At 41.3% G+C, this 23,106-nt stretch overlaps 1 protein-coding gene across 4 annotated transcripts in view; it reads left to right on the top strand.

Moving 5' to 3' along the window:
* Positions 1-23,106, top strand: part of EPHA4 (EPH receptor A4) — a 178,048-nt gene that overhangs the window by 87,425 nt on the left and 67,517 nt on the right. For all 4 annotated transcript variants that reach the window (XM_069574653.1, XM_069574654.1, XM_069574652.1 and 1 more), the window contains exon 5: positions 3,489-3,827. In XM_069574653.1, the coding sequence (XP_069430754.1) occupies positions 3,489-3,827 (339 nt within the window). The remainder of the gene's footprint in view (positions 1-3,488; positions 3,828-23,106) is intronic.

Here is a 23,106-nt window from a genome sequence, read left to right as displayed (position 1 = left end):
GGCCATCTGATGTGAAGAACTGACTTGTGTGAAAAGATGATGATGCTGGGAAAGATTGAAGATGGGAGGAAAACGGGATGACAGAAGATGAGATGGCTGGATGGCATCACCGGCTCAGTGGACATGAGTTTGAGTAAACTCTGGGAGTTGGTGTTGGACAGGGAGGCCTGGTGTGCTGCAGTCCATGGGGGTCGCAAAGAGTCAGACACGACTCAGTGACTGAACTGAACTGAGGAGGAACTAAACGTCCTTGACTTTGTTTTATGGCCAAATGATTATTATTTTTTCTTGCTTGACTGTTTTCCTTTGTTTCTGTGCGTTCTCTCTTCTCTGATTAGATTTGCTGTTTGGAACTTGAGGAAGGCTCAGGAGGCTGGCTAAAACTTTCCTATAAACTGCATGCTGGGGCCACAGGGATCTGTCCATAGTTCCTGCTTGGTTTCAGTACTTATAGAAAAAAAAGATAATGTAAACTTTAAGTATGTAAAAATGTAAGTTTTTTTCCCTTCTGGATGCCTTGTGTTTATTGAGAACTATTCATGTTGCTAAGGATGCTTATTTTTAACTCTTCAGTCATCTCTATAGGTAATTATTTTAAGAAGCTGCTGTTAAGGATGACTGTTTGGCCCAGACTGACTTTTGGCTGTATTAAAGTCCATGCTTTTTTCTCATTTTCTTGAGAATAATGTGCCTTCCTTTCTGAGGAAGAGATGATCTTTCCCTATATATGAAAACATACTTGATGTATTTACCATCTTATAGTTGGCAAGAATTTTCAAAAAAAGGGAAAACACAGATACAATACAACCACCATAATGAGTTTAATTTATAAAATTCCTTTTCCAGGTGTCTTTCCCCAAGCTTCTGTAGGCCAACAATCATATTGGGTACACATTTCTTTTATTTCATTCCCCCCACCTTAAATCTCCAGTTATAGTCCAATTTTCAAATTTCTGTGACTGTGCCACCATGGAGCCATCACTCCTTGTGGCAACAAAACGTGAAACAAATGCAGTACAAATTCACCAAACCATTCATGGAGGCGGCATTGAACTTCTGAGCTTGCTTATTAATTCTGTCCTCCTTTGAGCACCTGCTCCAGGGTAGATTCTTTAACAATCACTGCCCAAAGGAAGAAGGCTGTTCCGGACTGTGTCTTGTTATCATGCCAGCCCTCCATGTTGAAACCCTGCAGCATCTTTTTTTTTTTTTTCTTTTTCACGTGGCAGTGTTATATCTCTGAGTCCTGTGACCATTTAGTTTTCTGCTCCATTTCTTCTCTGTTTAGACACTGCCATGTCCGGTCCTACATACTAATTACTGACTTTTTGCTTCTGCAGTGCTTGATTCATTGTGTCACATTTTCCCATGTGAAAGTGGACTAGGAACCTTGGCAAGGAGGTTAATGGATTTAAGAGTCACTCTTATTTAACCCTGAAAGTCACAGCAAAATAAGAACCAGTGGCTTGACCCATTTTATGAACCAAGCTGTGGTCAACTTTAGCAGCAGACTAGCAATCAGTTTCACTAGGATGGCAAGAAACATCTCAGAATTTGAACAAAATTGAAGACACTTGGTCCTTTTTCCTGTCTTTGCCTTTCAAACTTTGGTGGAAGCTCCTGATTTTGTTGTTATTTTATCTTTAATGTGGAAATAACCCCACTGTGTGGGAGTTAGTACTTTGGGATTTTAGTCGAACTCTGTTACTAATTAGATTGCACGAACTTTCAGTATTATCAGCTCCATTTCTGGCTCTCAATTTCCTCATCTATAAAATGAAACTATTCAGCCAAATGATCTTTAACATCTTATCTGGCCCTAAGTGTCTGTTATTTCAAATAGCTCTAATCATGTTATTCAAAAAAAACATTAACGCTCACTCTACTAAGGACCAAAGAGATAAATTTAAAATCTAAATGAGAAAGAAATTTGTGCATTTATTTCTGAAGACTTCTGTGGGGCAGTCTTGTCCTTTAACACAAATTTTACAGCACTGTTTTTCTTTTAAGGTTCTTAGGATGAGGATCAAGTCTTAACACTAAGAGAGAGAGGTTGTCAGTAATTAGTCTCCAAGGAAATTGGGAGGTCCTGCCTACCCTGTTACAGTCTTCAATTAAGTTGTATGAGAAGAAAAGGAGATGAATTATTTTGTTCAATATTACTACCAAAATCCTTTAGCCATTCGTCACTGTGAACTCAGTAATACTGGGTATTACTCCTCCTTCATAAAGTTACCTCATCCAATTCTCTGGCAGTGGCTACTCTGGGACAGTATATTCCATTATGATTGACTAGATAAGGAAGCCTGCCAGTTACTTCCTTTTAACTTTCTTTTCCTGAGTAACAAGGACAGATTTCCCTGAAAGCAATGATTACAAGTAAATTAGCAGCAGAATAGAAACAATAAGCAAGAAGTCTCAATTTTTCATTGATACTTACTTCGGTTCTTTTCTTTGAAGACCAAAATGGGAAAGAGGGAAGCAAAAAGAGAACTTCCCAGTTGTTGCAGTAAATCAATATTTTTCATTAGAGTGTGGCAGGCATCTTTTAGACCTTTAGAATCAGGTCAGATCAGGAAAATCCCCTCTTTTCTCTCCCATTCTGATTCTTCTCCCTGAAGGCAGCTTGTTTCATAACATCTTGGCCTAGAGACTAATCTACAGTAAGAATCGAGAGGGTTCTGTGCTCTTATTTATTGTTACTATTTTTAAACTAAGTACTATATTGTTTGCAATCAGTTCTGTTTCAAAAGAATCGTGACCGCCAGATATATTTTGGAAATCTTTGATGTCAGTAGAAATGAGAAGGGCCTGGTGCAGCCCTGGTCAGCTGAAGATCAGGCCATAGAGATTTGGGCACCTTTGCACAATCCTGCTGTGGAGTTGAGATTTCTCAACAACTGTACCTTTGACTTCTCTGCAGCCAGGCTAAACCAGTTCCTACTAATTACCCACAAATAGTTTAACTCTCAACTGCTGTGTCGGACGGAAGAGGGATATCTATGCCATTCAGTTAATTTTATTCCATATTGATAACACACTGTACTTAGGAATCATCATTTATCTTCAAAAGTGGTATATAACTAGTAGTTTACCAGAGTCCCACAGCAGCCCTGGGAACTAGAAACACAATTGTGTATACATCTTTCAAATGATAAGAGTAAGGCTAGGCAAGTTATGAGAAAAATAGCCAGGTCACTTCAGAGAGAAAGCCATTTGGAGCCTATTTGATATAGAGTTACTTCACATCTCTGGTCACTGCTGCATTTGTTTGTACAGAAAAGAGAATGACACTCACACAGACAGCCTTCTGCCGTATTGCTCTTTTAAATGATTTTTGCTGGCTTAATTTGCTTTTGGCTTTCTTTGCTAAATGGGCTCATCTTATTTCTTATAGCTGCAGAAAAGAATGTAAGTTCTGAGAGATTCCAAAAGGTTCGTTTCAGTTCTTGGTTTGATAGTATGTTTTGGTTTTTTTTTCCCTCCAGGCCCACCATCTGCTCCTCTCAACTTGATTTCAAATGTCAATGAGACTTCTGTGAACTTGGAATGGAGCAGTCCTCAGAACACAGGTGGCCGCCAGGACATTTCCTACAATGTTGTGTGCAAGAAGTGTGGAGCAGGTGACTCCAGCAAGTGCCGACCCTGTGGAAGTGGGGTCCACTACACCCCACAGCAGAACGGCCTGAAGACCACCAAGGTCTCCATCACTGACCTCCTGGCCCATACCAACTACACGTTTGAAATCTGGGCAGTGAATGGTGTGTCCAAGTATAACCCTAGCCCAGACCAATCCGTGTCCGTCACTGTGACCACGAACCAAGCAGGTAGGAATCACATCCACTTTATTGTAGGATCTAAATGTGTATAGAGAAAGCGCTTATGTTGATATCTGTGCTTGTTGCTTACGTTCTGCCCTTGAAGAAGAACTACAGGGATCTAATCGTAAATGTGAGTTGTATTATAATACAAATAATACTTAGAAGGATGTTTATTCATTCAGCAGATATTTTTTTGGGTACCAACTGTATAGCATGCATTGTACTAGGTGGTGGAGAATAAATGAAGTCTAGGACACTGGTTGAAAACAGATGACGGTGAATTGGGTCACTCTGTGCTGAACTTCTCATGTAAGGGATGTGTCTTGGCCTTTTTTTTTTTTTGTCTTGGCCTTTTTAATCACAAAGTCATGGTTGGATATCAGTGCATTTACAGATTATTTAGGAATACAAAATTGATTTTTAGCAAGCAGAGTGCTACACTTTGTTGTATTTTCCAACAAAAATGTTAGCAGCTGTAGTTTTGATTTTTTTTTTTTTAATATTGGCATAGGTCTTTGTTAGAATTGCCCTATAAGCCTGTGAACAATGAATGGTTTAATGGGGAGCTTGATCTGTGTGGTTGACAAAATTTTCCTTCAAACACATCCTGCTTTTGGAGCTACTTTCATAGTTACATTCACACCGGACAGGTGGGAGAGGAGAGTTAATTTGCCTCATTTCCTGCACACTTTCCCTTCTAAAGCAGATGACTAGAAAACAGATTCTGTTCCTGGGGTGTTTCTGCTGAGTTCATTTCAGAACTGTTATCCAGTCCTGAATATCAGATTTTCCAAAGTGTGAATGGGAATCTAGATTTCTAGGCTCTGCTCCTGACCCAGTTACTCCCATTCTTCCCACAAAGCAGTCTCCACACTTTATCATACTAATTTTCCATTCTGGATTTCTACCACGTGTTTCACATTGCCGGCTCCCTGTTATTTATTTTTGGGGATTTAAAGGGGTGGAGGAAGAAAGGACCATGGTTTGTTCATTTGTGAAGCTATTAAGAACAACACACTTCACTGGGAAAGGATTATAAATTGCTAACAACCCTATTGCCTTTTGCTCCACTTCTCTCTAAAATGAATGTTTCAGTAAGTGCACTCAATAGTTAAGTAAAATATATCTGTACTAATTGATTCTATAGTGAGAACTATTACAGTATTCCAATCCCAAGCCATTCTTTTCTCACTTTCCCCTGAACTCTCTAGAATAAATAAAAAGTTAAGAATGGGGCAGGAAGGAGGGAACGGGATTTTGAACTGGCTCTGGAATGGCAGACCTTCCCGGAAGGCAGTTTCAGTTACACAGATGTGACCAGTCTTTTAATATATGTGGTGTGAACAGGTCCTCTGGTTATGTGTTTGCCTTTTATTTCTGCACTTTGAGGATGTGAGCACTGTACGGTCACCAGTTTTATTTCTTTACAATGGGTAGTATGATTTAGGAGGTTTTGATAGCGTCACAAGAACTCTGAATGGCAGCCTTTTGTTAGTTGGCTTTTGGAAGAAGGCAATGGAAACATTGCCCATAGATCCTCAGAAACCTAGGATGTCTAATGTCTGAGATCCAGGGAGCTGGGAAGGTGGTCTGCGAACCCCTGGGGAATCTGTTCTATGATTCAGTCAGTATGTTCTGCCCACGCGCCACCCCCCCACCCCACCCCACCCCGTACCCTTCCGGCTTCCCACCAGTACATCTCAACTTTAGAACTTCCCTGGTGGCTCAGATGGTAAAGCGTCTGTCTACAATGTGGGAGACCTGGATTCGATCCCTGGGTCGGGAAGATCCGCTGCAGAAGGAAATGGCAATCCTCTCCAGTACTATTGCCTGGAAAATCCCATGGACAGAGGAGCCTGGTAAGCTACAGTCCATGGGGTCTCAAAGAGTCAGACACGACTGAGCGACTTCACTTACTTACTTTGTGTTCTTAACGGGATTAATACTAGGAAGGAACCTTTTGAAGCCTCAGCTGTACAGAAATCATTCTGTTTGGTGGAGGGCAGCCTCTAGGAGATGTGCTGAGCACAGGCTTGGCTCCCACAGATTTTGTGGGGAGACTTCTCTGTGTACCTAAGGATTCAAGCCAAGGGATTATGGCAACCCCTACCAAGCCAGGAGGCACAAAGCACAGAAGGAAGACCAGCCAAAAATCCTCCAAAAGAGGAAAATGTGCAGAAATGTTATGCGAGGGAAGGAAACAAAGTCAAAGTTTTATTAAAAATGTAGGTGTAATTCTTTTAGATCTAGGAAGAAGGTGAACAGGAAATTCCTCTGACACAATGAGATTTTCTCTGCCATGGCAAGCAGTCCTGCCAGACGGTTTGCTGAATAGGACAAAATTCTAGCTTCTTATTTTAATTTTTGTGAAGGGTAATGATGGGAAGAGGTTCAAAATTAAAAAGAAATTTTTCAGTAAGGAGAGACCTCCTATGTGGCCAGCCAGAGAGCTTCCACTTAGCAGAGAGATATCTGTGTGCACAGCATTGCCTCATTATGCTGCTGCGAGGCACAAATGCCGTTTTGGCATTTACTAATTCAGAATCATCGGGATAGTTTATCTTTGATTAACAAACCCTTTCTTCATAGTAGTGCAGATTAATAATGTAGGTCAAAAATTCCGGGTGAATGTAGCAGCCATAAACTCTATCAAAGTTCCCCTATGCATATTTACTTGCTCACAATTATATTCTAATTGCTGTCATTCTGATCATTTCATTAAATTAAATTCCTTAGGGACCTCTATAGGCAGTGATGTCTCACTCTATAAGGAATACATAGAATAAATGAATGTTAGCTTTAACCACCTGGAGTCCACCAAGTTTCATGGATTCTGCAATTTGTCCTGTTTCACAGGGTTCATTCTCTCACTGGTAAGATACTTAGAAACAAACACACATAAAACCTAGAATTCCTGGTTTTATCATCACCGTCACTGAGACTGTCACAGTTGAACAGCACTATGAAGGTGAAATTCACCTAAGCTCGTGTCAGAGCCAGTGCTTGAACCCAGGGAGAATCATGCTTCCAAAAGGAAAAAGTTGCTTTCTTTAAAATTGATAGATAACTGGCTTTTGTGAGACCAGATTCTGAGTATCTGAGCCTAGAGATGGCGGTCTAATTGGGCTTTGATCTTGTAGTTGTGAATGTGGTGTAGTTGTGAGAGTAGCTGGCATATAGAGTGTGAATGGATCGGTGTTCTCATGTGGTTATTTAAGCCATCCTAACCCCAGTCTTACAGTTGGTGTCTTACGGGGCTAATAGCACCCTTTTCCTCCCCTCCTGAGTTCAAACCTAATTGAAATAAAAGGCAGGACAAGACAAAGGGAACTCGAAAGTGCCAGCTTTATTGCTGATGAGCTGATGAAAGGATGTGAGCTTTGTATCTGTGGCCAAACGGACTGACTCTGGTGACACTTACCCTGTGTCACCCAGGGACAGGGTAGCCCAGCTGGCTGACTGCCGGCTCCCTGCCAGGACAAAGCCTGCTCTGCTCAGGTCACCCAAATGGATGCTCTGCCAGGAGGCAGATCAGAGAGCAGCAGGGGATGACTTCTCCCAAACTCTCTTCCTCCATTACCCCACCCCCTGCCTCATGCCAAGAAGATGAAGGAAAGTTGAGAAGAGGAGCGGGAATGTGGCTGCCGCTGAAGTGGTCCCGTAGGTAAAGATCACACAAGAAAATGGACATTCTCCCTCCCTACACTCCTTTGCAGTCCAAAAGGAACAAGATGAGATTTCCCTTGAAAACTCATGTTTTCCTTCCTCCATCTTGCATCCTCTGGTAACTGTTCCGTCTTTTGTTTGGGAAGAGATGGTTTTGATGCTTATGAAAAATGCATAGTCTGACTGCTGGGTGATTTGTTTTCTAGATGACTTTCCTTCAGTTTACTTTTACTTAAGTGGACCATCTGAGGGAAATGAATACAGAATGTGTCCCTAGGAGAGAGAAATGCTGTATAAATGAAACAAGGTTTTCCTGACCAAGCAACAGAGATGTGGATGTTTATGCTAAAAATTCCATGATGGCAGCCAGCAGTAGACCTGAATATTAGCACCAAACCAGTTTCCACTCTGCACCCCTTAAACCCCCACCAGTCTCCCAGCTCTGGGGCTGGACTGTGCTCTAGGTTGTTTTGTTTAAGTTCTGGTGAAGCTCTGTGGCTCATATTCTCTCCTAACCCCACAGTGTATCCAGGACACCTATACTTTTGACTTTTACCTTGCATATGCTGCTGTTCTAGATGCCCTTTACAAGGAAATACATCTGATAACCTCTCTAAGGCGCAACTGCCCTGTCCTGGTGACGAAACATCTCTTAACACTGGATTTGGATGAATTCCGATACTCAGTAGATTGCATAATCATTTGAACCTAGCTCGTCTCTAAGATGCTTTCTAATTCTAAAATTCTCTGATTCCAAAAATTGTAGCCAGAAGCAATGGGCTTGAAGAAAGAAAGTTTAGTTTCCCTATGATGTTTCAAAACTGATTCTTAAGGCCATTCCAAGAGAGGGAACGCATTCCAAAAGTGCTTCAGCTGAATTGTCAGGATGCATTTCAATGTTGCCTCTCCTCAGTCCTTCCAAGCTGTCTGTGCCGCAGGTATAGGTGTTCCAGACATTTGGCAAACGTCAGGAGACATTTTTCAGTTGTCAAAGCTAGGAGCGGGGAGAGGCTTATTGCATCTACAACATTAAGTCCAGGGATGCTACTAAACATCCTGTAATGCAAATGATACTGCCCTCCCCCCAACAAAGAAAAAGCTGGCCTGAACAGTCCATGGTGCCAAGACTGAGAAACTCTGGTCTAGTGATATATTTGAGAAACAGATTTCATGACTTCATAGCAAGGTCCACCTTTCGGCATTCCATCGCCGACCTGTCTTTGCTGGGTTCCATCACTCTGCTGGGAATGCAGGGCTCTCAGCGCTATTGTCAGAGGATAGACTGTTATAAAAGGCCCTTTGGGGGCCTCCTGTAAAGAATCCTAGGGGCTTTGCCATCAGATGAATTGGTGCTGCTTGTCAGACTGGCCTTGTTCTCTAGGATGGACCGTTACGAAAACTGTAAGAAAACATCACATTGGTGATAAAGTGGCAGGAACCTTATTATAATGCCAGTGCACAGCACCCATACGAGTGCACAGCACAGATATTCAGCACCCATCTGTTGATTAACACATTTATTTACAGTAAAAACAACCAGTGAACCCTCTTTTGTCAAGTAGTGATAAAGTTAATAAAACCAAAATAATGAGTAGAGAAAAGAAAATAACCAACTACGAGAGGCCTACTGTCTCTTATTACTCAACTCCTCTGTTCCCATTCTGTTTCTTGGCCGTCTTTTAATTAGACATATTATATTATTTGAGTGAGATAATGGGGAGCAGTGGGAATTCTCATCCCCACTGGGTATAATTGCTACCTGTCTTACAGATAGTGAGAGCTCAGCTTTAAGGAGATGGTGGAAGAAAGGGAAACATCTTAGAGCAATTGTGTGAGGCAGTGTGCTCCAGGCGTGGTAGAGTGGAACAGGTTTTGTGGGATCTGAAGCCTAGACAATTTTTGTGTGATTTCAGGGGAAGAATCTACAGAGTTGCGCATATCAAATGAAGAAGAGCTTTGGAAAGAGCCCTTGCAAGCTTTCTTAATTTCAGTATATAAAATCCTGCCTCTTAGATGCATGCAGTTGCCTGATAAAGGGGCTCTTGTGTAAGTATGCCTAGACATGCAAACAAACAGGAAGTAAGTAGAGATTTCAGAAAGGACTAATAGGTAAGGTGATGAAGTGTGTCATACTGGAGTGGTTCTGGCCTATTGTTCGGGGTGGGGGACAGTTCTGGGTGGGCCTCATATGTGGTTTAAGATCAAGTTAACAAGCAGAAAACACAGTCCTGGTGATTGTGGGAATGGCTGTTGTTGTTGTTCAGTTGCTGAGTCATGTCCAACTCTTTGTGACAGCATGAATTGCTACAGGCTTCCCTGTCCTTCATTATCTCCTGGAGTTAGTGTTCTAGAGCAGGGTTTGGCAAACCAGAGCCCAAATCTTGATCCCTCACTTTGAAACCCCTTAAGAATCTTTTTTTTTCAAGGGCTGAGAATAATAAATAATCATAATAATGTTTTGTGAAATTTGGAAACTATATAACATTCAAATATGAGTGTCCATAAAGAAATTTTGTTGAAACAAAGGTACACTGCCTTGTGTGTGTGCTGCCTAAGGCTGCTTTTCCAGAACCACAACAGAGTGGAGTTCCCTTGGCAGAGATGCCTGTGAACATATTTGCCATCTAGATCTTTCCAGAAAAAGTCTGTTGATCCCTGCTCCGGAGGACTAAATCAAAAGGATAGGACATTGCAAGTATACAACTCTGCATTGTAAAGCAAAAGCAGCCGCAAATAATATGTAAATGAATGGGTGTGGCTGTGTCCCCCCCCCCGCCCCCAGAACTTAATTTACAATGTTAAGCAGTGGGCCAGAGCCAATCCTTGCATTGGAAGGTAACTGACTTTTTGAGTCCACATTCTACTTTTTGCTTTTTTTTTTTTTGCTGCACTGGGTCTTCATTGTGGCATATGGGCTTTCTCTAGCTGTGGTGAGCAGACTTACTTGCCCCATGGCATGTGGGATCTTAATTCCCTCACCAGGGATTGAACCTAGGTTCCCTGCACTGAAAGGCAGATTCTTTTTTTTTTTTAACATTTTATTTTGTATTGGGGTATAGCCCCTTAACAATGTTGTGATAGTTTCAGGTGAACAGAGAAGGGATTCAGCCATACATATATATATACACGTATCTGCATGTGCATTGCGCAAAGTCCCTTCAGTCATGTCTGACTGTGCAACCCTATGGACTGTAGCCTGCCGGGCTCCTCTGTCCATGGGACTCTCCAGGCAAGAGTACTGGAGTGGGTTGCCATGCCCTCCTGTGTTTCTTTCTTTGAACCTGCATTGGCAGACAGGTTCTTTACTGCTAGCCGCACCTGGGAAGTCCATACATGTATCCATTCTCCCCCAAGCTCTACTCCATCCAGGCTGCCACATAACATTGAGCAGAGTTCCATGTGCTATACAGTAGAACCTTGTTGGTTATCCATTTTAAATATAACAGTATATACATATTCATCCCAAACAAAGGCAGATTCTTAACCACTAGACCACCAGGGAAGTCCCAGCATCCATATTCTTAACCATTATCCACATCATATCATCTTGTTTTATCCTCACATGTTTATGGTGAAGACTAAATGTGAAATCACACGCCCAGCTTCTAGCAGATATCCAATTAATTTTGCCTTAAAAGAAGTTTAAAATCATTATTTGGAAATCTTAATTCAAATCTCTACCCCTCTGCTGTAGTTGAAAAGGACCAGTGAGATACTGAAATACTGGTGTCATTTGTCAGAAACGTCTCTGGCAAAGGATGAGGTGGATTAACATTTAGGTTCATCTCACATTTGAACAACTGTGATATTTAGCAGGACAACCTCTTTTCTAGAGGTTTTAACTCTATGAATAAGAATTCACAAAAACAGTTAGGATTTCAAACAGGCCTTTGCTTTCTTGTACGACAAATCTTTCCCCACTGACACTCAGGTTTAAATATAGAACGTGGCCCGTGGTGGACTATTCTGAGAAGGCAGTGTTCCGGTTTTCTTGAAAACATGCATTCTTGGCACTGTTGTATGGTTCCTAGATGCTGGCAGCATTTTTAAAAAATAATCATCTTTGCTGCTTTTTAAGGTTGCTCCCTCACTGAGATGACATCTTGTTTGTCTTTGATCTCAAGTCAATGATGTTTTTTCTTTTTCTTCCTCCTAAGAAATGTAAAGGAAAAAAATCACTTAATAAAACTAGTGAAATCTATAAGTCAGAAATCTTCCTAAAGGCACATTTCAAAATTTTTCAGACAAATTATAAATCAATTTTATTGAGAACTTTTGCTGAAAAATTGGTTATACATCCTCAGTGGTTGGTATGCAATCCGTAAGACCTCTAAGGTAGAAGCTGGCTGGGGAGTCCTTTCTGTACCAGGGTCCTTGTAGCCCTAAACAAGCACACATTGGGCTTCAGAGAAGCCTGGCTGTGGTTTTCTCATTAACATTTCTGATCCAACCAAGGGCTTCTGGTTTAGTTCATAATGCCTAGGAAATGTACATTTTTAAAACACGCAATACAGTTATTTTTTTAAGGGAACAATCTCTTGATTCTAACTTTACACATAAAATAATTTCATGTCTGTGGAATATTGTTGCCACAAGCAAGCTCACTAATTATGATCATAATGAAGAATAACATAAACTAATAGGGTAGACAATGTTACAGCTTCTTGCATGTGGCATGAGAGTCCATGAATTTGTATTCAAGGTGGAAGCCACAAGTCTTGGTGAGGAGAAAAAAACAGAAGCCTTCCAAAGGAACCTCCTAAATTATCCAGCTTCAAGGCTGACTGAACAGAACAGACAAACAGTATGTCTATACAGTTGAGAGGTAATTACTGCATATAAGTAAAAATTGGGTTGCATTTTTAAAGAGATGAATATTTCACTCTAAGAAAATGAAAGTTTTATTTATATATCCAGAACTGAGAACATTATTTTTCCTGATTTTCTTTTCCCCTTCTGTCCTACCTAAGCATATACACATGTTCATTTCTGAGAACGAAAAATCCTTTCACCAGCATTCACTAAGCACTCGACAGTCTTAATGCTGATGGGTTTTTCATTCTTCAGTGCTATATGCTTGTTGCTTCGGACAGTACCGCCAACTTTTACACCCTATGGAGAAACCATCAAGAGATTTGGAAATAAGCACCCTACTGAGATGAGAAATAAAAAGCACAGGGCAAGCAAAGGTTTTGGACGGCTTCTAAATTATCTAGTTGTGACTCCCACTGGCTGAATGAATGTCTCCTCAGAGGAGCCAGAAGAGACTCTCTAGCGTCCAGCTTGCAATTAAGCATCAATAAAGAGATCCAGAGAAACTTTTATCAAGGCTTCCATTAACCCCATACTGATGTCTTTAAAGAGGTTTTTTTTTTTTTTTTCTTTAAACATTGGGAAAACCAAGAGCTGTGCTGCAGAACTAATCCTGCATGGCGACATCTTAAATCTTCAGGGACTAATTAAAACACCTGTCTCTGTCACCTCCCCCCACCCCCCACCCCCACCCCCCGGTACAGAGCCTTCTCTGAAACTCAGTGTCCGGGTGCTGTTTTCAGGCTGGTATACAGTAAGAGGGCGTTTTGTGTGTTGTCTTCAGTTAGATTCATGAGGGTTTTGTTTTTTTCTTTATACTTTAATCTGTCGAGATAGGCAAACCTTACCTAGCTATTTCTGTAAGTATTAAAAATCCCTCTCTTTCTTCTTTTTAATGGATCTTCTCCCACTGCCTACTTTCTCACCCCCAACACATACACAGGTGCATATGTGCACACACACCAACAAACATTTGTTTTCCTCCTTAGCTTGAGCCTAAAATACAAAATGTTTCCATGTATGCATGCTAAGTTGATTTAGTCGTGTCCAACTTTTTGTGAACCTATGAACTGTAGCCCGCCAGGTTCCTCTATTCATGGGCATTCTCTAGGCAAGAATACTGGAGTGGGTTGCCATGCCCTCCTCCAGGGGATCTTCCCAACCCAGGGATCAAATTTGCATCTCCTACGTCTTCTGCATTGGCAGGCAGGTACTTTACTACTAATGCCGCCTGGGAAGCCCCAAACATTTCCGTAGGTTGTCCCAAAACTGCAGTGACAGGAAAAGAGAGTTGATCCCAGACATCATTTGTCTCATGAAGCCATGGCTTTCACTGGGAAACGTCACTAATGATGTTTCCCACATGTGGAGGTTAGTACCCAGAGTGCTGGAACCTCTGAACATTGAACAGAATGGCTGCCAATATAGACTCATAGCTGAAAAAACAGCTCTGACATTAAATTCCTTCTTTCCCTATTCTGATAGATTGGTCTGCCTATGCTCGAGGAGCTCTATGGTGGCTCTCCTGTGCTTTAGGTGCTTTATGACAAAACGCGGGAGCTACTTTCTAAAGCAGAATCTATCTAAGATATCTTATAGGGAAAAATGATAGGAATTTACTATCACTCTTGGAATGGCTTCCCAGGTAGCTCAGCTGGTAAAGAATCCACCTGCAATGCCGGAGACCTGGGTTCAGTCCCTGGGTTTTGAAGATCCCCTGGAGGAAGGCATGGCAACCCACTCCTGTGTTCTTGTCTGGGGAATTCCCAGCCGACAGAAGAGCCTGGTAGCTATGGTCCATCGGGTTACAAAACGTTGGACACGACAGCAACTAGCACACATACCTTGGAAGGGAAGGGAAGGGAAGGGAGGGAATACGAGGAAGGGTGGGCCACTCCTTTTTGCCTGGCATCTTCCTACTGAGCATCTATGCACATGAATTTCTCAGGCAGTTTGGTCAAAAAGACTCTCTGACAAAGGCTGTGGAGTTGGTGTTTGTAAAGTTTCTTATCTGGGACCTTTTGTCCGTGTCATGTGCACATGTTGTTCAGTGGCTAAGTTGTGTCTGACTCTTGACGACCTCATGGACAGCATCTCCTCTGTCCTCCATATCTTCCGGAGTTTGCTCAAACTCATGTCCATTTAGTTGGTGATGCTGTCTAACCATCTCATCCTCTGCCATCCCCTTCTCCTTTTGTCCCCAATCTTTCCCAGCATCAGGGTTTTTTCCAGTGAGTCAGCTCTTCACATCAGGTGGCTAAAGTATTGAGGCTTCAGCTTCAGTATTGGTTCTTTCCATGGATATTCAGGTTGATTTCCTTTAGGAATGACTGGTTTGATCTCCTTTCAGTCCAAGGGACTCTCAAGAGTCTCCTCCAGTACCATAATTCGAAAGCATCAATTCTTTACAGTCCAACTCTCAAAACCGTACATGACTACTGAAAAAACCATGGTTTTGACTATATGGACCTTTGTTGGCAAAGTGATGTCTGTGTTTCTTAATACACTGTCTAGTTTGCCATAGCTTTTCTTCCAAGGAACAGACTTCTTTTAATTTCATGGCTGTGGTCACTGTCCACAGTGATTTTTGGAGCCCAAGAAAATAAAATCTGTCACTGCTTCCACTTTTGTGCAGACAACACTTAAATGTGTAGCTCCCACTTCACAGTGGGTGCTAAATAGGGACCTGTCTCTAACAGGTTCGCTGTATGTAACAGGGTTGGATAACATCCATCCATTAGAACAAACACTGAAAGGGGCAAGCTCACAATGGCTCCCTGGAGAGTTGCTGTTGTCTAGATAACGTACTGCAAGCCATAAATCTGCCTCCTGAACCACCCTCCCCCTTTTTTATAACATAGTAAGTGTGTATTTTGAGCATAAAGTGTGAAAGTGGATGAGAGCACCGCTTCCTCCATGTCCTTTTATCAAAGCCAGGGCAAACATATAAACAGGCCTGTGATTTTGAATATGCAACGAGCTGAAAGCTTAATCGAATGTTCCTTCCATTAAGATAATCAAAGGCTTGATTTTTTTTTCATATGAAGGTTGCAGGTGATCCTAAGGGTTGCTGGAGGAGCCCTTGTCTGCACTGAAACCTGCTGAAACTGATCCTGATTCTAGAGGGCAAGATTTTAGGAAACTTTCTAGGAGGGTGATTTTGGAGACTTGGGAGTTCTTATTGCTAACAATATCTCATTTCTTCCCATTTAAAACAGGAGTAGGATGGCCATTACACTATGTAATCAGGATTTTTATTGCTTTGTTTTTCACTGAAAGCAAAAAGTACAAGTATAGCAGAATCTTGCCTTATGAACACTGAGTGTCATTTTGTAACCAGAACAGTAGTCTTAGGTTTTAAAACACATCAGTTGTGCTCACAGCCCTCCTTGTATACATCATTGCTGGTTAGTCGACTCATTAAGGTGTGACTCTAAGAGACTGGTAATATATTTAAGGAATCTTGATATAATGTAAAAATGTATTGTTTGGTGAGCTTGATAAATGGGAAGCATCTCACTGTTAACTTTTCAAGGGTATAACCTTAACTGTGTGGGTTCTTTGAATGCTGGCTTTCACTCTTTCTTGTCTCTCTCTTTCTCTTTTCTTTCTCCCTTCTGATTTTAGGACACACATAAAATAAAATCCATAAAACAGCCCCTAGTGTACTGGAGCCCTGTTCCAGTATCTTTCTTAGAGACCCTGCCATGGGACTATTTCTGGGTGAGATGTTGTTCTAATAAGGTCTTTTTGGTATTTATAGATTGACTCCTGGGTGGAGCTAGTAATATTGAAATTTATACTTTAGCAAGTTCTGTTAGAAAGGCCCCAATGAGATGCTGTGAACCTTCTAGCTAAAAAAAAAAAAAAAAATTCAGGTCTTAAAACAGTTATAACTTTCCTAATACGTCCTTTGTTATTCTTTATGACTACAAAAGTCATCTTGGATTCTCAAGCTCAAATCCAGTTGGAGACATCCATTGGCCTTAATAACATTTTAAAGTCTCACATCTCAGTTGTTCTCAGCCTCAGTCTTATAATGCCTATAGGAATTTAAACTCTGGCACATACAGTTTGGTTTCTGGCTGATACCCCAAAATTAAAAAAAAATAATTTTATAGTTGCCAATTCCCAAGCTTAAAATCCCTATTCATAAATTTTGCTCCTTTTTCTAACCTCTATCATAGCTTTTAAAAGAAAGGCCAAAAGAGATAGGGTTTCAGATACGAGGCCTGCAAGAATATCATGTCATGGCTACGTTTTTTGAGAACACAGCATGTGGTGACCATTTGTATAGGAAGCATTTTCACATGGTGCTCACTGTAATTTAACCCAAAGTGTCTGTATCGCTACTCTCCCCTTACCAGTCACTTCTTTGTGCTTGTCTACATGGCCATCAAGAAACTGGGTAAGAATGATTTCACTATAAATAAAATGTAGGCTTCCTTCAGTTTAGTACAGTCACTCAGTTGTGTCCCACTCTTGGCAACCCCATGGACTGCAGCACGCCAGGCCTCCCTGTTCATCAACAACTCCCAGAGTTTAATCAAACTCATGTCCATTGAGTCAGTGATGCTATCCAACCATCTCATCCTCTGTTGTCTCCTTCTTCTCCTACCTTCAATCTTTCCTAATATCAGGATCTTTTTAAATAAGTCAATTCTTCACATGAGGTGGCCAAATTATTGGAGTTTCAACTTCAGCATCAGTCCTTCCAATGAAGACCCAGGACTGATCTCCTTTAGGATGGACTGGTTGGATCTCCTTGCAGTCCAACAGACTCTCAAGAGTCTTCTCCAACACCACAGTTCAAAAGCATCAATTCTTCGGTGCTCAGCTTTCTAGGTAATCCAACTCTCACATCCATACATGACTACTGGAAAAACTATGGCCTTGACTAGATGGATCTTTGTTGGCAAAGTAATGTCTCTGCTTTTTAATATGCTGTCTAGGTTGGTCATAACTTTCCTCCCAAGGAGTAAGCGTCTTTTAATTTCATGGCTGCAGTCACTATCTGCAGTGATTTTGGAGCCCAAAAAATAAAGTCAGCCACTGTTTCCACTGTTTCCCCATCTGTTTGCCATGAAGTGATGGGACCAGATGCCATGATCTTTGTTTTCTGAATGTTCATTCTCCTCTTTCACTTTCATCAAGAGGCTTTTTAGTTCTTCTTCACTTTCTGCCATAAGAGTGGTGTCATCTGCATATCTGAGGTTATTGATATTTCTCCTGGCAATCTTGATTCCAGCTTGTGTTTCTTCCAGTCCAGTGTTTCTCATGATGTGCTCTGCATATGAGTTAAATAAGCAGGGTGACAATGTACAGCCTTGACGTACTCCTTTTCCCATTTGGAACCAGTCTGTTGTTCCATGCCCAGTTCTAACTGTTGCTTCCTGACCTGCATACAGATTTCTCAAGAGGCAGGTCAGGTGGTCTGGTATTCCCATCTCTTTCAGAATTGTCCACAGTTTATTGTGATCCACACAGTCAAAGGCTTTGGCATAGTCAATAAAGCAGAAATAGATGTTTTTCTGGAACTCTCTTGCTTTTTCCATGATCCAACGGATGTTGGCAACTTGATCTCTGGTTCCTCTGCTTTTTCTAAAACCAGCTTGAATTTCTGGAAGTTCATGGTTCATGTATTGCTAAAGCCTGGCTTGGAGAATTTTGAGCTTTACTTTACTAGCGTGTGAGATGAGTGCAATTGTGTGGTAGTTTGAGCATTTTTTGGCATTGCCTTTCTTTGGGATTGGAATGAAAACTGATCTTTTCCAGTCCTGTGGCCACTGCTGAGTTTTTTAAATTTGCTGGCATATTGAGTGCAGCACTTTCAGAGCATCATCTTTTACGATTTGAAGGAAGTCAACTGGAATTCCATCACCTCTGCTAGTTTTGTTCGTAGTGCTGCTTCCTAAGGCCCACATGACTTCACATTCCAGGATGTCTGGCTCTAGGTGAGTGATCACACCGTCATGATTATCTGGGTTGTGAAGATCTTTTTTTGTATAGATTTTTTGTGTGTTCTTGCCACCTCTTCTTAATATCTTCTGCTTCCATTAGGTCCATACCATTTCTGTCCTTTATTGAGCCCATCTTTGCAGGAAATGTTCCTTTGGTATCTTTAATTTTCTTGAAGAGATCTCTACTCTTTCCCATTCTATTCTTTTCCTCTATTTGCACTAATCACTGAGGAAGGCTTTCTTCTCTCTCCTTGCTATTCTTTGAAACTCTGCATTCAAATGAGTATATCTTTCCTTTTCTTCTTTGCTTTTTGCTTTTCTTCTTTTCACAGCTATTTGTAAGGCCTCCTCAGACAGCCATTTTCCTTTTTTGCATTTCTTTTCCATGGGGATGGTCTTGATCCCTGTCTCCTGTACAATGTCACAAACCTCTGTCCATAGTTCTTCAGGCACTTTGCCTATTAGATCTAATCCCCAGAATCTATTTCTCAGTTCCACTGTATAATCCTAAAGGATTTGATTTAGGTCATACATGAATGGTCTAGTGATTTTCCCTACTTTCTTCAGTTTAAGTCTGAATTTGACAATAAGGAGTTCAGGATCTGAACCACAGTCAGCTCCCAGTCTTGTTTTTGCTGACTGTATAGAGCTTCTTCATCTTTGGCTGCAAAGAATATAGTCAATCTGATTTTGGTGATATCCATGTGTAGAATCTTCTCTTGTGTTGTTGCAAGACTGTGTTTGCTGTGACCAGTGTGTTCTCTTGGCAGAACTCTATTAGCCTTTGTCTTGCTTCATTCTGTACTCCAAGGCCAAATTTGTCAGTTACTCCAAATGCTTCTTGACTTCTTACTTTTGCATTCTAGTCCCCTATAATGAAAAGGACATCTTTTTTGGGTGTTAGTTCTAGAAGGTCTTGTAAGTCTTCATAGAACCGTTCAACCTAAGTTTCTTCAGCATTACTGGTTGGGGCATAGACTTGGATTACCATGATATTGAATGGTTTGCCTTGGAAACCAAGAGAGATCATTCTGTCATTTTTGAGACTGCATCCAAGTACTGCATTTCAGACTCTTTTGTTGACTATGATGGCTACTCCATTTCTTCTAAGGGATTCTTGCCCACAGTAGTAAATATAATGGTCCTCTGAGTTAAATTCACCCATTCCAGTCCATTTTAGTTTGCTGATTCTTAAACTGTTGACGTTTACTCTTGCCATCTCCTGTTTGACCACTCCAATTTGCCTTGATTCATGGATCTAGCATTCCAGGTTCCTATGCAATATTGCTCTTTACAGCATCAGACCTTGCTTCTATCACCAGACACATCCACAGCTGGGTATTGTTTTTGCATTGGCTCTGTCTACTCATTCTTTCTGGAGTTATTTCTTCACTGATCTCCAGTAGCCTATGGGGCACCTACCGATCTGGGTAGTTCATCTTTCAGTGTCCTATCTTTTTGCCTTTTTATATTGTTCATTAGAGAAGGCAATGGCAACCCACTCCAGTACTCTTGCCTGGAAAATCCCATGGATGGAGGAGCCTGGTAGGCTGCAGTCCATGGGGTTATGAAGAGTCGGACATGACTGAGTGACTTCACTTTCACTTTTCACTTTGATGCATTGGAGAAGGAAATGGCAACCCACTCCAGTGTTCTTGCCTAGAGAATCCCAGGGACGGTGGAGCCTGGTGGGCTTCCATCTATGGAGTTGCACAGAGTCGGACACGACTGAAGCAACTTAGCAGCAGCAGCAGCATACTGTTCATGAGGTTCTCAAGGCAAGAATGCTGGAATGGTTTGCCATTCGCTTCTCCAGTGGACCGCATTTTGTCAGAACTCTCTGCCATGACCCGTCCGTCTCGGGTGGCCCTACACAGCATAGCTCCTAGTTTCATTGAGTTAGACAAGGCTGTGGTCCATGTGATTAGATTGGTTAGTTGTCTGTGATTGTGGTTTCAGTCTGTCTGTCCTCTGATGCCCTCTCTCAGTGCCTACAATCTTACTGGGGTTTCTGTGACCTTGGACGTGGGGTATCTCCTCTCGGTCGCTCGCCTTAGGTAGTACTAAACCCCAATTCCTCAGCATGCTGTGGTTCATGGATCTTGTTCCCTGAGTTTTGATTCTCTGCGTTCAGAACCTTCCCAGACTTCCATACCATGATCCATATAATGAAACCAGACTGAAAATAAGATGGAGAGGCTCAGGTCTTCACCTGATTGGTCTTCTCTCTGTTTTTCTCTGTCTCTCTCTCTTTCCACTCGTAACTGCAATCTACTCTACAAGCAGAATGGTCCGTGACCATCACTACTCAATATTTAGTTGTTGTTCTTTCAACCAAGCCACATTTGGAGGTAGATTTGCAACCAGAGTCGTATTGCAATGTTTCCTCTGCCTGTCTCAGCCTGTCACTGATCAGCTATAGCCTATAATTTCATGCTCTGCTTTATTCTTTGTCAGATAGTTTTCATTTCTGTTTCTTTCTCTTTTCTGCCTATGTGTTTCAAAATGTAATAACAGAAAGAAAGATGAGTTATTAAAAAAGTAATTTCAAAGATAAAAATAACAATGACTGCGGAAAATGCTTACCATCTGTGGAGTTTATATCATCAATTTAGGGCCACCATGACTTTTTCTTTTTTGAACAGCTCATGTGGTCTTTTAAAGTAACTATTAGGAAAAATAGATATCTTGTTCCAACTGTATATGTGATGGGGAATTGGGTGATGGCTCAGGAGATGACTAATGGGACTCTGGACCTTTCTGTCCTTAGGTCACCTTCCTCTCTCTGGACTATATCATAAGTGGTCCAAGGCCTGGTCATCTGGCAGCCATTGAGTGGCTGTGGTAATGGAATTGGTCTCAGTCCAGGTCTTAGTCGACAGGTGTTCACATCATAAGTGACACTAATTGACTTCCTATCTTTTGACTGGGAAGACAGTGGACCATCACTGAGACAGTGATGGGGAAGGAGTTATTCATGATATATTCAGGCTCCATTGAAAGCCAAGGACTTCAGTTCCTTGAGCTGGCACCAACCTGGCACCTTGCAAATATTATACTTGTCTCTTTCGAGTTTCATTAACCTCAGAAAAAAAAAATAGGAATCTAATTTGAAAAGGTTTGCATTAACTCAGAATGGTGAACACTGCTTTTTTGAGATTACATGAGCCTCATGTGTTGATGCTTTTTCTCTTTATTTTGTATTATAGTAATTAGATGCCTTCTATGAAAATTATATGTAAGGACGAAAAAAGAGAGAGAGAAATTGGATTCTTAGCTTCTATGTTAAAGCAGTTAGGTTCTCTGCTTTTATTTTGCTATTTTTCCTTTGTTTTGTGGTTGATTACCAGCTTACTTATTCATAACAAATGATATAGATGATGCCCTTTGATGGAGAATTTAATAAGGCTATCATCAGTGTCCTTGTGAAATGGAAACCAATGTGGAAAAAGTAACTTGAGGCTTTTATTAACATAAATTTCAAAGCACAAAATTCAAGGGGCTTCATCCAGTCCATACCCTTTTCTGTTGTTCCAGGTATCTGTGTCATAATTTATTCACTCTCACTGGGGCCATGACCTAGGGAGATTATTAGTATCATTAGTATTGTAAGTGTGAAGTCACATCAATTCTGTCTGACTCTTTGCAACCCTGTGGACCGTAGCTCTCAAATCTCCTCTGTCCATTGAATTCTCCAGGCAAGAATACTGGAGCGGGTTGCCATTTTCCTCTCCAGGAGATCTTCCCGACCCAGGGCTCCAACCCACATCTCTTCTTTACCACTAGCGCCACCTGAGAAGCCCGTCGTTAGTATTATTAATACTAGGTTTCCTAGGTTCATCTAAGGGCATTTTGTTGCTGTTGTTTTTAACTACACAGATGATTTGAATGTCCCTGTAGCAAGTGGCAAAGCCACCCTCCTGAATTAGTTATCACACTTAAAAAGTCAAGATGACAACAGCCACAGTGGGTCTATTTATTGCAGCAGACAGACTCTTAGCAGAATGATCAGTGTCTTACCTCCTTCTGAAAGGCTTTTCAGGCATACGTGGGAAATCGTCAAGCATCTATCTGATAGAGAGTAATGAACAAGGCTTGTTATTGGTCAGTGTCTGGAGTAGGCTTTTAAGCATTTCTGCCTGTAAATGTAGAAACCTGAGTGTGGAAGTAAAAGGCAAGAGCAAAGATTTACTGGGTGCATCTATCATCCCGGCTTTTAGAGTCCTTGTGATTAATACATCTTTAATTGGGGATGGATCTAGATGCCTTGGATGTCAGAAAGCTTAATGTTACAGCATTGTCTCATTGGTTCCTAACACAGCAGGCCGATTAGCAGCTGTCTGAGTAACAAAAGAACCTGAAGCCCACAGCACAGCTTTTATTTTCCAGATTTGGGATGCCTGAAGCTCTCCAGTGGGCTTGACAGCTAAAGGAACAGAAGCCTTGGTTCACAGCAGATAATCCTTTTCCACTCTCAATGCTGCGCTTCTGCTCAATAGGAGAACACTTTTCCTTGACACCATCTTTCGGATTCCAGATTAATTTTGGAGGGCATTGTCAGTCATAGAGAGGAATATATTGCCTAGGGCTCTTTGTTTTATCTAAGCAAGAAATCTATAAAATAATTTCAACAAGAGTTTATAACAGACACTTTCCAGCATACTGAGATGCAATGAGGAGGTTCTTCTTCCTAGAGGTGTTGAGAGAAAAAAAAAAGTATTTATTTAATTTTTTCTGTTGCTTCTAGCTTTACACCATTCTCTTATCTTAAAATGGTGTCTTGCTCAGGCAAATTCTTATACATCACCTTCCAGTGGAAAGACTTGTTTTCTTGTTTGCCTCAAACT

Source organism: Ovis canadensis, chromosome 2 (assembly GCF_042477335.2).
Source record: "Ovis canadensis isolate MfBH-ARS-UI-01 breed Bighorn chromosome 2, ARS-UI_OviCan_v2, whole genome shotgun sequence".
NCBI lineage: Eukaryota > Metazoa > Chordata > Mammalia > Artiodactyla > Bovidae > Ovis > Ovis canadensis.
Note: the sequence above shows the minus strand (reverse complement) of the source record. Positions and strands in the feature narration are given on the sequence as shown.